General features: G+C 35.6%; 1 protein-coding gene across 1 annotated transcript in view; it reads right to left on the minus strand.

Annotated features, from left to right (window-relative positions):
• pasha (microprocessor complex subunit partner of drosha) overlaps positions 1 to 16,469 on the minus strand; it is a 56,627-nt gene that overhangs the window by 20,662 nt on the left and 19,496 nt on the right. The window contains exons 5-6 of the mRNA XM_089095686.1: positions 14,903 to 15,153; positions 9,881 to 10,077 (exon numbers count right to left, since the gene is read on the minus strand). Coding sequence (XP_088951812.1) covers positions 9,881 to 10,077; positions 14,903 to 15,153 — 448 coding nt within the window. The remainder of the gene's footprint in view (positions 1 to 9,880; positions 10,078 to 14,902; positions 15,154 to 16,469) is intronic.

Genomic DNA, 16,469 nt, shown 5'->3' on the forward strand with positions numbered 1-16,469 from the left:
CTGTCATCACTGTAGCTTCTAATATTCTAATCTTGGTTTGCAGACTTATATTCCTATTGGTCCAAACTTTTTTGAACTATGAAAAAACACCCTGAGCCTTGGTAATTCTGCCATTAACATCTACACTACAATCACCGCTTTAACTAGTAATTTTAGCAAGGTAGATGAAGCTGTCCACCTGATCAATCTTTTCATTACCCAACTTCACCTTTTCATCTTCACTTATTCGTAGCCTTAGTGACTTAGTCTTCTTAACATTAATTTTTAACCCTATTCTAGAATCCTGAACTCGCAAAACCTCTAAGACTTTATGCACTTTGCTCACACTTTCATCTAGGAGGCTTAAATCATCAGCATAATCTAAGTCCACGAGAGTTTTTCTCCCCATTTGATTCCGTGGTCTCCCATTGCCTTTCCTGTGCTCCTTAAAACAAAGTCCATCAAAATAATCCATATAAAGGGGGATAAAACAAAACCCTGCTTAACGCCGGACTTAGCACAAAATCCGTTGTAAATCCTATTTTCTACCTTAGCTGCAGCAGTGTTATTCTCGTACATAACACTTATAATTGTAATGTATTTGTATAGTATACCATGTAAGGGTAAGAGTCGTGCTGAAGCTGATCTGTCAGCAGAATTGATCGCTTGCTCATAATCTATAAAACTGAGGACCAAAGGTATTTGACAACTCAGGCACTTCTCAATTATTAACCTAAGAGTGAAAATTTGGTCGACGCATCTTCTACCTTTTCTAAAACCGCACTGTTCTTCTCTTAAAACTTTGTCTATGGCATCTCTCAGTCTAAAAAGTATCATAATACTAAGTAATTTGCTACCTACAGAGACCAGACTAATCCCTCGATAATTACCACACTCGCTTTTATGACCTTTCTTATACATTGGTTTACTCAAAGTTTTCCTAAAATAGCTAGGTACTTCTCATTTTTGAAAAATCATATTGATAATCTTCAATAACTTATTTCTAACCTCAGATCCCTCATATTTGAAAAACTCATTTACCACACTATCAGCACCTGGAGCCTTATTAATTTTTAGTCCTTTTAGTACTGTCGCTAACTCCTCCTCACAAAACAAATCTTCCTTCACATCCAATGTATCACAAACTTTTTCATTTTCCTCTATATCTCTTCCTTCAACTCTATCTCGGTTAAGCAAATTCTCGGAATGTTCGGCCCATCTCTCTTTAGTTTTTTCCTTATCGCTAATTGCGGCCCCATTCCTATCTTTAACTGGGCCAAGTACATATTGACTACTCCCTCTCAATTTATTAACATGCCAGTACAATATTTTACTATTATACCGTCTATCTGTATCTTGCAGATCCTCGGCAATTTTATCCATGGACTCCATCACACCTTTCCTTAGTTCATATTTTAATGCTTTCTCCACTTTCTGTACATTCCTTTTGGTTTCATATGATCTATCACTAAGGTAATTCTTGTACAAGTCCTTTCTCCGTTCTATCAAACATAAAGCTTTTTCACTAATATTCTTAGCTGCAGTTCTAGCTTTCTTTCCTAAGACACCTTCAGCAACTTCAGAAATTATTTTCCTACAATTATTCCAACTATCTTCCACATTATCAAATCTTAAACTCTAAAGTTTAGTATTCAACTGTTCCTGGAAAGTGTCTCTGAGATTCTTATCCTGGAGTCTACCAACGTCATAACTTCCCGGTAGGTAGTTACCCTTCCGATATTTCAGCTTTAAATTAACCCTTGACACTACTAGATGGTGATCTTTACTTTTAACATCAATAACGGCAATCCTATATACCCTAGTATCTTGTATTGATCCTGCCAGTTTTCGGTTTACAATAACATAATCAATAAGGTTTGCTGTCTTACCATCACGCGAATACCATGTTAACTTCTGAACCACTTTATGACTAAACACCGTATTGGTTATAACTAGATTGTTATACCTACAAAATAGCAAAAGTCTGTATCCATTACTGTTTTCTTTTCCTACACCAAATTTACCTAGGCTAGGATACCATCTATCCCTATTTCTACCAACTGGGGGTTAAAATCTCCCACTAAAAACATCATATTTCTACCTGGAACCCTGTCTATTTGTTCCTGTAACTGTAAGTAAAATTCATCTGAGTCACTAGTATCTCCGTCAGTCGGTTCTACAGGGGCATATACTACTATAAGTAATACCCTGAACTTTTTAGTCATAAACTGAGCAATCAGTATTCTATTATTAATACCTTCCCAGCCTAAACAAGACTTGGCAGCTTCCTTATTCATCATGAGCCCTACTCCCTGTCTATGTACCCCATCCTTCCTGCCTGAGTAAACAAATTCTATATCATCCAATTTCATTCTCCCTACCCCTGGGATATGAGTTTCTGAAACTCTTAGTAAGTCCAATTCAAATTGTCAGAGTTCGTTAGTCAAAATGTGGATACGATAGTTATTTTTAATGTCGTAACATTTCAAGTTCCAATTTTCATGTTCTTTAAATCATTGAAATTATTTTCGCCTCAGGAAAAGCAATGATTCCAGATACCATGGCAGGACGGGGATCACCTATCTTCTCAAGTCTACACCGAAATGCTTAAGCCGGCTTAGAACCGGACAGCAAGAAGTCCCTGGGACCTCCATGAATGGAGGCTTTGTGCAATCCTGGGCCCATCTTGGTCACAACATGGTTTTCAGCACTTGATGATGCTTTTCTAACAACAAGAGTCGAAATCCTGCACAGACAATCTCAAGCCTATTACCTCCGACTCATTGTATATTCACGCCTACAAATATTATGCTACTACGGCGAGGCAGCCAATAATAGATAAATTAGCTAGGAAGAGGTTTTTCAGCCCGAAGACGCCCGTCAAAACATACCAAGCCCAGAAAATTATCCATTAGTCAGAATCCCGTGCGAATGCTGTGTCGTTTACTAGGCTATAATTTCCTCGAGGGGCGCCACTCCTCAAGTAGGAATAGAGTTGACCGCAAGGTCATTTCTGTTCGTTTTGGGTTTCATTTATTCTTTAATAGTAATTTCTGGTCGTTTTGAGTTTAAGATTTAACAGGTATTTATATTCCCTGGGCTCACGTTCGAAATTTCATTCAATTTTCTTAGGAAAAAATGCTTTTCGGAAAGCTTTTTTAATTAATTTTTTTTCATTTTTGCTATCAACAAGCTTCCAGTTTTTATGGCATGGGGGGGGGGGGGTTGCTTACTGTCCGATTATTCTTTACTTTAAAAAACGGATCTAGAACTTTTAATTTAAATCGAATGAGGCTTTTTTCAAAGTCTATACGATTACCTATTTGATAAAAACCTTATATATGAACAATAGACAGCTGGCATAACTTGTGGACAGCGATTGACAACAATGAATGGATTGAAAAAATAGCTTCAATAAGGGTGTTTAGACCATTTCACTTGCTGACACAAAGGGATCACGACTGTTTGGAATTGACCTTAATAGGATTTTGTTTGCCAAAGCAATTTTGCATCTTTCACAGAGTATGTATTTTAACCTTATAATTGGATAATTATAAAAGATTTAATATGTGTTCTTCCTATACAAAACTTTACCTTATTAAAGTCTTTGGGGTGGGGGCGGCGTAGTTGGCAGAAGGAAGAAAACTTTAGCGTAGAAAGTAGGAGAGGGGGAGGGTGAGGTTGCAGACTCATCCAATACGGGGCGGAACTTTACTTATCTCATCCGTTCCCAATTTAGGAGATTACACATTGGGCTCATTGGGCTGTAGAATATTCGATCATTTGAGTTTTGGAAGACGTTAAAATACTCAACAATACTTTATATTTCCAGTTATTGCAGGATTAATTTCATAGATTGTGCAATGGTGAGCCCCCTTAATATCTCCCATTTGCACTGCAAATGGGAGGATATCAGGGGGTCGGGTTTAATGCTAAGGGGTGGGCGGGCAGGGCTGGCTGTACACAACAAAATGAGGAGTTATTACAAAAATACCCAATAAATTATTAAAGCCTTATGGCCTTTATGACCTTTGGTTTTCCATTGTCTAAAACTTAGTAACAGGAAAAATTTAATTCAAAGAACTAAAATAACTTTACAAAAGAGATAACCATTAACAAGCACTATATAAGGCTATCCTCACATTTGCGCTACAAATGGGAGGATATTAGTGGGTCGGGTTTAATTCTAAAGGGTGGGCGGACGGGGCTGGCTGTGCACAACCTTCCCGTTGGTGGCCCTTTTTTCACTAATCTTAGTGCACAACTAAAAAACAATAAAACATCGAAACCTTATTGCCTTTATGACCTTTTTCTATTGTCTAAAGCTTAGTAACATAATAAAATTAATTTAAAAACTAAATTTATTTATTAATTTATATTAATATCTATTGTATTTTTGTTTGCATTGAGTCTTTATTTAATGATTGTTTGATTTTTTATATGCCCCCCAGGGCATAACTTAAAACGCCTACCCCAGAGCCCTGGTGGGCTGTGTGGACACCGGAGTTTTTTGTTATCAGAACTTTGAACTGTTTTAACAAAATGTCTATCTCAAAATTTTCATCTGATGCATTTAGGGTGTGGAGGAGGGGGGGGGGGGCTAGTTGCCCCCCGATCTCTTTTGACGCTTAAAAAGTTAACAAGAACTATCAATTTCCAATCAAATGAGCCCTCTCCAAAGTTTATACGAGCATCCCGTCCATTAGAACTATATATGCCCCTAGAGCATTACTCATAACGCCTGCCTCCGGGCCTTCGCGGGTTCCGTCGACACAAGCATTTTTCTTATCTGACCTTTGAACTATTTTTAATGAAATGGCTATTATAAAATTTCTATCGGATGGTCTTGGGGAAAAAAGGGTGTGTGGGGGCAGGGGGCTAGTTGCCCTCGGATATCTTTTGACTCTTAAAATTTGAACTAGAACTTTCAATTTCCAATCAAATGAGCCCCCTTTGAAGTTTCTACGAGCATCCCTTTCATAAGAACCATATATGCCCCCAGGGCATAATTTATAACCCTTGCCCCTGAAGACTGTGGGGGGAGTCTCCTGCTCAAGCATATAATTTCCAGAACTTTCAACTACGTTGAACAGAATGGCTGTATCAAAATTTTGATTGGATGTGTTTGGGGAATTGGTGGGTGTGGAAGTGGTGTCAGTTGCCTTAGAACCACTTTAGACTATTAAAAACCGAACTTAAATTTCCAATCGAAAGCGCACTATCTGAATTCTCTACGACAATGTTGTCTATACACTACCTTATATGTCCCCAGGGCACATTTTACAACACTTGCCCTGAGGGCTCTGGGGGAGTCGTCATCCTCAAAGACCTAATTTCCAGAACTTAAAACTAAGCTCAATAAAATGTCTATTTCAAAATTTTGATTGGATGAGTCTGGGGAAAAGATGGGCGTGAGAGGGGGGTTAGTTGCCCTCCAATCACTTTCGACTATTAAAAAGGGCACTAACCCTTTGAATTTTCAATCGAACGATCCTTTTTTTGAAGATTCTACGACAACGCCTTCTATAAAAACCTTATATGCCCCCAGGGCATAACTTAAAACCCTTGCCCTGACGGTTGTGGGGGAGTGTTCTCCTGAAAAACATACTTTTTATATGGAAATCAACTACGCTGATCGAAATGGCTATCTCAAAATTTTGACTGGGTGTGTTTGGGGGAACGATGGGCGTGGGGGGGCTAGTTGCCCTACAATCATTTTCGAATATTAAAAAGGGCATTAGCCCTTTGAATTTACAATCGAACGAGCCTTTTTGAAGTTTATACGACAGCGCCTTCTATAAAAACCTTAAATGCCCCCAGGGCATAACTTACAACCCGTGCCCCGAGGGTTATGGGGGAGTGTCCTCCTCAAAAAACATATTTTCTATCTGAAAATAAACTAAGCTGAACAAAATTACTATATCAAAATTTTGATTGGATGTGTTTGGGGGAATGGTGGGCGCGGGGGGCTAGTTGCCCTCCAATTACTTTCGACTATTAAAAAAGCAACTAGCCCTTTGAGTTTCCAATCGAATGAGCCTTTCTTGAAGTTTCTACGACAACGCCTTCTATAAAAACCTTATATACGCCAGGGCATAACTTAAGATCCTTGCCCTGAGGGTTGTGGGGGAGTGTCCTCCTCAAAAACATATTTTCTATCTGGAAATCAACTACGCTGAACAAAATGGCTACCTCAAATTCTTGATTGGATGTGTTTAGGGGAATGATGGGCGCGGGGGGCTAGTTGCCCTCCAATCACTTTCGACTATTAAAAAAGCCACTATCCCTTTGAATTTCCAATCGAATGAGCCTTTTTTGAAGCTTCTACGACAACGCCTTCTATAAAAAACCTTATAGGCCCCCAGTGCATAACTTAAAACCCTTGTCCTGAGGGTTGTGGGGGAGTGTCCTCTTCAAAAACATATTTTCTATCTGGAAATCAACTACGCTGAACAAAATGTCTATAGCAAAATTTTGATTGGATGTGTTTGGGGGACTGATGGGCGTGGGGGGGGGCTAGTTGCCCTCCAATCACTATCGACTATTAAAAAGGGCACTAGTCCTTTGAATTACCGATCGATGAGTCCTTTTTGAAGCTTCTACGACAACACTTTCTATAAAAACCTTATATGTCCCCAGGGCATAACATACAACCCTTGCCCTGGGGGAATGATGGTCGTGGGGGGGGGGGGCTAGTTGCCCTCCAGTCACTTTTGACCCTTAAAAGGGGCACTAGAACTCTCGATTTCCATTCGAATTAGCCCCCTTGGAAGTTTCTAAGACGACCCCTTCCATATGAAGTGCCTCTGGGAAAAAAACAATAATAATAAAACATTGGAGCCGTATGGCCTTTACTATAGGCAACGCTATAGCGTTGCCTCTGATAGTACTGACAAAAACGAAAGAGAGAGCAAATCAAGACTAAAAGCAGGAGTTGGAAAAAGATGGAGATTGAAAGAAACATTACATCAAGCAAACTCAAAGCTGCATTAGCAGCTTTGAGAAAAACGAATCACAGAGTAACATTTTTTTTTTTTTTTTTTTTTTTTTTTTTTTTTTTTAACTAGATTTTGGTCACTGAAACCTTTTTGTCTCAGGAGTCTTACAAAATCTATTTGTGACCGAGAAAAAAAGAGAAAAGCTTACCAAAAATACTAATTACAAAAATAAAGTTTTATTAATACTAAAGCTATACATATATTTACTGCATGTAGAATTGTGCTAAAAAAAAGCATTTTTTTTTTTTTTTGTTAAACAGTAACATACATATTAAGATGAAAATATTTGCTTACAGCTTTAACCCGATTGCTTAATCTATGGATGTTCTGGCTTAATACTTTAGAAATGTTTTTGAATTGTGCATCCCATCTATCACATCTGCATCCAAGGCCATGTCCAGGATTTCTGTTCAGAGGGGGGGGTGTTTACTTCGAGAGGGGGTACAAATTCATTTATAAAACGCACCACAAATTTGCTTATATGCATTTTTGTTATCTTTTACGAGTGCAACAAAATTTTGGGGAGGGGGTTCAGACTAGGTATTTCCCCTCCCTCACCCCTGGATAGGTCCTCCGTGCATCTCATTTACCCTGATACCATTGATACATAATAGATTAGCAAAATTCCTCACCATGCTCAACACTGAGCTTACTAAGATTTATTTGAGAATCAGCAAGATTCTCCTATTGTAATCAATCATTTTGCAGCTCTACAAGAGTCGCTGCAATGTGCCAAGAATTTTATGCTTATGCATATCAAGGGAACCGTGTCGGGGACTTCCAAGAGTAATGAGGCAAATGTTCCCTAGAAATTTGTTTTAATCGACGTTTAAATTCATATATCGGTTTTTATCTTTAATTTTTATAAACGAAATAGTTGATGGTAACGAAGTTCTTGGAGAATTCAAGGAAACTCGTACTAACACCAACAAAAATTCTAAATAAGGAGTTTAGATATCAATACATAGGATAAAATAATTAGCTTGATGATGATTGTAAATACATAAAATTCACTAAATTTAAAGACACCAAGCAGAATTTGTCCCATTTCAAAAAAGGGACGAACCCCCCCCCCCCCAGTAGGATGAAATAACATTTGACAAAGTTTCTATACGGAAGACAAAATTTAACAGGCTACAAATATGTGGACTTTATGTGGGCTATAAAGATGTCGAATTTATGTGGGCTACATGTGTTGGCTATAAATATGTGGACTATGGACCAAACTGGCCTCTTTCTTTTGAAAAGGATTTATCTTTTCTATATATCTTATATGTATAGAGAGGAGGAATTCCTACAGAGGTAGAATGTCAAGAGTTAAACGCTCTTTTTGGTTCTCAAAACGCACCCAAGGCAACATAAAAAAAAACTTTCAAAAACACCTCTGGAACAAACAACCGAATAGCACCTCTAAAAGTACTTCTCGCGAATTTGCTTTTTGGCATTCTATCTGCTGCTTATATGTACCTATTTAATTAGATGTATTTAATTAAATCTAATTAATGTAAATTTAGTTAATTAATTTTAATTAATTAGACATGTACCTATTTAATTCTGCTTACTCTACTGGTTCTCTGCCCATTTAAACTACTCAATCTATTTAATTCTACTAGTTCTCAAAACGCACCCAAGGCAACATAAAAACAAACTTTCCAGTTTTTTCGTTACTGACACTTCCTTTGTGTCTACCAAAATATCACCAAAATATTCAAGGGATTCTAAGAGATCTTTGCCAGATTTTTGAGGAGAGAAATGAAATCACTGGAGGGCCACCTCCCTGTTGAATCGACACACTGTTCATTTAAAACCGGCAAAGTCAATTCTTGCATTATTAAGTGTTTGCCACCATACATAACAAGGATGTCACTCGCAAACAAAAGCTTGCGCATACGGGAGTGAACTCCACATTTCCTAAACCTTGTTTACGTTTAAAAATTATAACCGTGGAATTATTGACTTTTGTAACCAAAATGAGATTACAATCACGGAATTATTTATTCAAAATTATGTAGTCAAAATCAAATGAGTCTAAGTTTTTTTTTGCAATTTCTTCATCGCTTCGGTTGGAGAAAGCTAAGGAAGAAATGCATCAATATAAGATCAGATCCGGGTCATACCCAGAGGGGGGTTTGGGGGGTTTCACCCCCCCCCCCTCCCTCGAAATGTTTGTCTGACTCGTAAAAACGTAATAAAAATGGATAAACAAATTTAGTATGCGTTTTTTGAGTTTCTTTTTATGTAACCCCCCCCCCCCTGAATTTTTTTTTTTAGTAAAACCCCTTCTGAAAACAATCCTGGGTACGGCCTTGGATCAGATCGATACTAGTTCGAACACTTCATGACTGTAATACTAAGCAAAAGGAAAAATCAGAGATCTAAAAATGCTTCAGTCTTAGAAAAACGATGTTTCAGACTTTGAAGGCTGTAGATGTCACATTCGGAGCCATAACTTCAACAATGAAGAAAGTCATGAAGGAATACTACTGACTTTCTCCGAGTCGGATAAGTAATGATATATAAGTTTGATTAATACATGTTAATGAGTGGAAAACGACACACCTTAGGACAGACTAGCGGCTGTTCTTAGATCCCCTAATCACTTCTGGGGGCACGGAAGGAACTATAACCGAACTTAATTTAAAATTAAGTTAATAAAAATTAATAAATTAATAAAAATTAATAAAAATTTAATTGAAAAGGTAAGTCCATGGTTAGTTTGTTTAGTTTAGTTTGATGGTCTATCACTTAATAGGTTAATTTAATGAAACTAAAAAAAATATTTCAATTAAATTGATTTTAATTTTAAATCCAAATTAAATTTCAAAATTAAATAGAATTAAAACTTAATTTTTTAAATTAAAAAAGGTAATATACTTTTATACATAATTTTAGACAGAACTTACACTTAAATCTTCAGATAGAAGTTTGGGGGCATGAGATCCTTCAGTTTCTTTAATGAATTCTTGCATCTGGGGAATCAAAATCTCCAACGCTTTTTTAGCAGCTTCTAATTTAGCTATTTTCTTACTAGCCCCTTGCGCAGCTCCATATTTGACGTTGTCAATCGATACAGTGCATCCATAAGGTGAAGAAGAATTTTCTAAAAGACAAAAAAGAAGGATTTTATTTGGGTACGCAACAAAAACATAGGAAACTTCCTCTGTCTAATGTCAAAAAGGGAATAGATGAGTTGAGAACCTCTTACGACTTTAATAAAGAAAGCACACCTTACGCAATAATATAAGATTAATTAATAAGGCAAAACAAATCGTCAGAAAAAGAAAAAAGACTATGGGAAACCGATAAGGGATGAAACAAAGTTTTTGAAAAAGATTACTCATAAAGGTAGGTCCGTATCCAGAGGATGGGAAGGTCACCAGGCTTGAATCCTCCCCCCCTCCCTAAAAAAAAGTTAGACCCACAAAAAATAACAAAAATGTATATAAACGAATTTTTCATGGATTTTATAACTTTAATTTATAACCCACCCCTCCGAACAAAAATCCTGGATACTGTCTTGACATTGGACCAAAACGAAGAACCAATTCTATAAAAAAGAGACAAAATCAGTATTTTTGTATGTTTTTCTGTAACTAGCCTGTGTTTTGTAAACAAACTTCAATTTAAAAATAAGAATAATAATGATAACAATAATGACAATCAGCTTAATTTCAGAAAATTCCAGGTTAAATCCAAGGACACTTATACCTTTAGATAAAATCAAAATTGCGATGAGCTAAAATTCAAGTTGTTTTGAAGCTCTCTAGATCCAATAGGTCAAATTGTACAACCATTGTACAATCACTTTCGAGCTGTGTTCTCCGTTGGCTGAAGTAAAAATTTTGTTATAACTACTGTATTCATACAGATTTACCTTAACTTACCTATAGTGGCACTAGCAGTATATAATTCTTATTAAACCTGTGTTAAAGCACTTGAGCTTTCACTTTCTTTCAGTCCTCTTTTTTAGATAGATAGATATACTTCAACAACAACAACAACAACAAGAATTCATCAAACAAATAAAATGCAATGATCCCCACAAAGGCTCTATGGCCTGTAAAAAGGTGGGGGGCAGGGGTAAATACTATTCAAACACTAATTTATAAGCGATAAATAACAAAATGAATAATAGATAAATAATAATAAAAATAATAATTTCTTATCCTCCTTGCTCCTCATAAAAAAAAGAGCAGGCAACTGAAATGTCAGTCACAATTAGTCAAAGAAGCATTTTATTTAGCTATCAAAGAAATATAACAGTTTAAATATCAAAGACATGTATTGATATTAATGCATATGTATGGCTTACCGGAATAGGCAAGTCATTTTTCTTATATTATTTTGAAGTGTTTAGTAGTATATAAGAACAATTTGGCTCAAATTATTCCTACGTAGTAGTCTAAAAATTTTAGTATAAATTTGAATCTCTACCTCGGCATCACGAAAAAATAAAAAGAATTTGTAAAATTACTTTTTCAGTTAATTTCCAATTGTCCTGTATATTAGTGTGTTTGTTGAGAATCCTCTGTCTTTTGAACGCGTCTCAAATCATTTCGATCACTAAGTTTGTAAAAGTTCAATATAAGCAGTACTGTTAATTGTGTGATTATGAATTGTAAATTCAAAATATTAATAAGACGAGCAGCACTTAATGGAATTGACATAAATTTGAAAAAAAATTAATTGATACAGTACGACTATCAGGTCAAATACTGAATGAATTAAGATGGCAAAGAGGATTTTTTTAAAAAAAACGTTGGTAACAATGCTTACAAATAACAGTTCAAATAGGGATACATTCTTTTAATAGACAGTGAAAAACAATGACAAAAAATTCTGAATATTTCGATCACATATACAGTGACAGTCATCAGCAGAAATACTCTTTCTCTTTTTTGAGAATATTGTTATGTCTAATGTTTGTGTCTCTTGTGGCTATTTATATATTTATATACTTCTTTGGTCACATCATCCCTATACATACGACGTAGGTATTTTCGAAGACCATAATGCCTTGCCATTTTTCACTGTCTAGTAAAAGGACTTATCCCTATTTGAACTGTTATTTGTGCGTCATTGAAAGGCAGTGTGGTCTTCGAAAATTTCTACATAGCAATGCTTGTCAATATTAAATTAGTATAATAGCAAAAAGAAACACCAATAAAACTGATATAAACAAGTAAAATACTACTTTTAATAACCTTTACTTTTTTTTAAATCAAAATTCATTTTCGTAAACAATTATCATTTAGTTCTTTTACGGGTAAAAGTCTCTTGGATTCACGCCAACCGTGTAAAATTCTCTTTATTGGACACAAGTCGGGTGATTATGGCTAAATACCAATTCTTTTCAAGAAACCAACGGTCAACCAAATGATCCCCCAGCCACAATATTTGCTAATATTTAAAAAGACGTAAAAAAAAAATAATAAATAAAAAATAAAACGATTTTATTTTCAGTCATGCCGATCAGCGGCAGTTCTTGTCATAATAAGGCCCTAAACATATGAAAATCACAGCCATAGCCATCGTCATGCAAAATTGTACATAGATTTATGCGTCAATACCTTTTAACATTGGCTGTAAATTACATTCACTAGCCGCTGTTAAAAAATTAAAACTTCTGTTGTTTTCTAGAAGAGGGCAAATGGCGAAGCTTCAAAGATGTAGCGAAGTCTACAGAATAGCAGAGTCTGTGGATAGGATGTTTGTCAAGACTACATACAGCAAGGAGCCCCGGCCAAAAGTACTTAAAAGAATCTCGTTCAACAGCATGTTGGCATCTGGAATGACACTCCTACAAAAGTTATCCCCATAGAAGCGTATCTTAGTTTCTTTAAAACAAGGCATAGTAAATCTAAAAAAATTTAAAAAAATTATTGCCACGATTAGCGGGATATCATCAGGTGATGACACCGTGGACTCAGCAAAAAAAAACGGTTAAATTCAATATTTAAGAAAATTGATAGGCATTTTATTCTGAAATGTACCGTATTACATTACTTAGTTTCAAATTCTTAAATCCAATTACATTTTTGATGTTCCTGCTGGCGGGGACAAGCTCCAAAAATTAGAAACTATGCTTAAGCGACATAAAACACAGAGTAAAAAATGCAAAGTCATCCAACGAAATAAAATAAGTTTTCGGATCTAAATCTCTTACTGCCAACTTTATAATATTTCTGACACTTTTTTTATATTTAATTATAATTTTTGTAACTAACGATGACTACATGATCAATTTGCAGGCTAAGAGACCGGTTCGTCATTACGTTACCGTTACATGTTTCCTACAGCCACTGCACTGGTCTATCAACCATGATTCAACCTATCAACCACGATTCTGGACCGGAAAAACAAGGAGAGGTCGTGGATATCCAGGATTGTCATATACCAAGGACAAAGATCAAAGAATGCACTCTTGTTAAATTATTTGCCAATTATATGTCTAAGCTCTTAAATATAACTATGGGAAGGACTAGACCGTGTTAAGAACTTAAGAGCTAAGACAAGTCCTTAAGTAGAAATGAAAAGTGTCGTAAAGATTTAAAACGAATATTATGTATATAGTCACTATTATATACCTTCAATTTTACAGGTTGTACCTGCTGTAACTAAAAAGAAGTTGAGGAAGCACTGAGTAACAACATCCAGCTAGATACAATTTCCTGATAGAAGGCTAGCACTGAATATAACCCTATTCTGCAGAAATAAAGTCATAAGAGAGATCAAAGAGTAGACACTAAGCATTAGACCCACATTTTTTAAAGATAAGTAAACTCCTTGATATAATTGACGTGTTTTTGTGATTTTTTCGGACTGTCCTTGGATACCAAATTCAACAAGATCCAAATCTGAGCTACGCGCAGGTCTCGTTACGTTAAAATCGTTACATTACGGTAAAACGTTACGTACATGCTATTATAAAAGTATATATTTAAAATAAATTAAAATGAATTAGTTTTAGGTTTATCTACCTTGTGAACAATGCGATTTTGCGACCAGCTTAAAGTTGTAATTTGACATAAGGGACAACACGACTATATTACTGAATTTCCTTGTTTCGAATCTATTGATTCACAGAGCCAAACCTATGGTATCATTTTTAATTTTTTTTTTAAGAATAATTTAAAATAAATTACTTAGAAAAAAGGAAAAATTTTCTAGTTTTATATTTTTTCCCCTATTTTAAACGTATTTTGCAATCTGAAGTAAAATCAAGATGAACTCCTAAAGTGAGTTTAATACATGGATGGAGGGGAAGGGGGGAGGCAAGAGGGAAAGTCTGGCCAGGGCACCCGTTTGTAGGGTGTGCCACCTCGTAAGGTACTTTTTGATCTGATCAAGTGAAAGAAGCTATTAATGAAATAACCTTTAGCAAATTAAAGTTAATTAAAAACTACCTTAGAAACATGACAACCAAGCAGCGCTTGACGAACTTGAGTCTATAAACTACACAGAACATGATGTGGCTTCGAAGCTTTCATATTAAGACATTGTAAAGACACTTGCTTCGAGAAAACCACGTAAGGTTAAGTTTTAGTGTATAACACAAGATTGATTGTATATAATTTAAATTGTATGAGTACTAATCACCAGCAAAATGTTGTTATGTGGAATCTTAACAACAACTTTTTCTTGGACCTTATTGTACATAATAGGATTTACACAAAACATATATTATTAATAATAAAATGATTGATTAAATAAACAATCGACCGGAGGGCACCCAATACTTTTCTTGTTCCGGGCGGCGCCGACACGTCTAAATCTGTCCCTGCATGGATGAACTAGCTATAGAATGAAAGCAAAATTTTTGTTTTACATTGAAACCATAAAACCACAGGATTGCAGGAAAATACCAGGCCAAAACTTGCATAGTGGGTTTAAACATTTTTATGAGTAAATGCAGGCCTCCTTACCCAGTTCGGAGAACTCGTATTTCGGTAGCTTTCTAATAATATGCTGTGTATATTCATGCAAAATGCATATATAGCTTTTTCCATTGGGGTTCATGATCCATTCTTTGTTATGTTTTCTCCCTTTTTCCTGGGTATTTGATTCTGGGGCAATTTGAAACCTATAAACGCGCTTGCCACTGGGACCTGTTGGTACATCTAGCATCTCTTCTCCCCTTTCTTTTTTGGTAAAATCTCGCCGAGCTTGCCAGGTCCTAAAGAAATTCAACAAAATAAATATTGATATAATAAGACTGAAAACAAGTCCAACCCTTACGGGTTGGGAGGCGAGATAGATGGTTTAAAACACAAAAAAGAGTATTTACAGCGAAGAATTATATAAGATATGGAAGGGGGTTTTAGGACTCATTCAGGGGAGCATTTTAAATTCTTGAAAATCAATATAAATGAAAAGATAATCGGCTCGAATATTGATAACACGTCATAGATGAAACTAAAAAGAGAGATAATAAAGTTCAAGAGGATGAAATAAAAATCATAAGAATAAGGGAAATTTTGATAGTAAAATGTGGATAAATATGAAGAATAAAGAAAATAATACTGGGAAAATTCGTGCTCTTGGAGAAGAAGCCGCTACTGAAAAGAGAAACAAAGAAAAGCTTATTTTTACTTTATTATTGAAGAGAAAAGAAAAAAAAATAGCCAAACAAGTCAACGCAAGATAATAAATAAAATAACACTTCTTACCAGTAAAAAAAAATAATCTAATTTTGAATCTAATTTTGCTAAGAATAAGGGAAATTAGATAGTAAAATGTGGATAAATATGAAGAATAGAGAAAATACACTGGGAAAATTCGTGCTCTTGGAGAAAAAGCCGCTACTGAAAAGAGAAACAAAGAAAAACTTATTTTTACTTTATTATTGAAGAGAAAAGAAAAAAAATAACCAAAAAGTCCACGCAAGATAATAAATAAAATAACACTTCTTAACAGTAAAAAGAAATAATATAATTTTTGAATCTAATTTTGCTAATGATGCAGTTCTAATACACAATTTTTAGAAGTTTGATTTAATAGATTTCAATCTTTTCAAGTAAACTTCAATCCAAACAGCCAAAAAAACGACCTACCTTCCTACTTCAAAATTGAAGGGAGGGCGATGATCTAAGGGCCCGTCTCATGCCACAAATCATAGAGTTAAAATCCTTGCAGTCTTTTTTAAGCCATAATCATAGAGATTGAAAATTCTTGCGGGATTCTTGTTCAAACAAGGTCTCCATGCCTAGCTTTCTACTAAATAGTTACGAATAGGGAGCAGGGGTGGAGATTGTATTGGTGGGACCACTAGCTCCCGTTAAGATGTTAGGTCTGCAATCATACATACTGAAAATCTGTACGGGATCCCAGTTCAGACAAGTTGAAATACGCGAATCATTCTGCTAAAAAGATGGTGGTTGGAGGGGCTGGGCAGGAGAAGCCACATATCACTGTATGTCTCTAATAATGTAGACATGACAAACCTTTCCGTAATTCTTCGTCAAATAAGGTACAACACGTCCACCTTTTTTC

Source organism: Artemia sp. Qi Xiang Cuo, chromosome 1, assembly GCF_049724085.1.
Source record: "Artemia sp. Qi Xiang Cuo chromosome 1, ASM4972408v1, whole genome shotgun sequence".
In the NCBI taxonomy this organism is placed as follows: Eukaryota; Metazoa; Arthropoda; class Branchiopoda; order Anostraca; family Artemiidae; genus Artemia; species Artemia sp. Qi Xiang Cuo.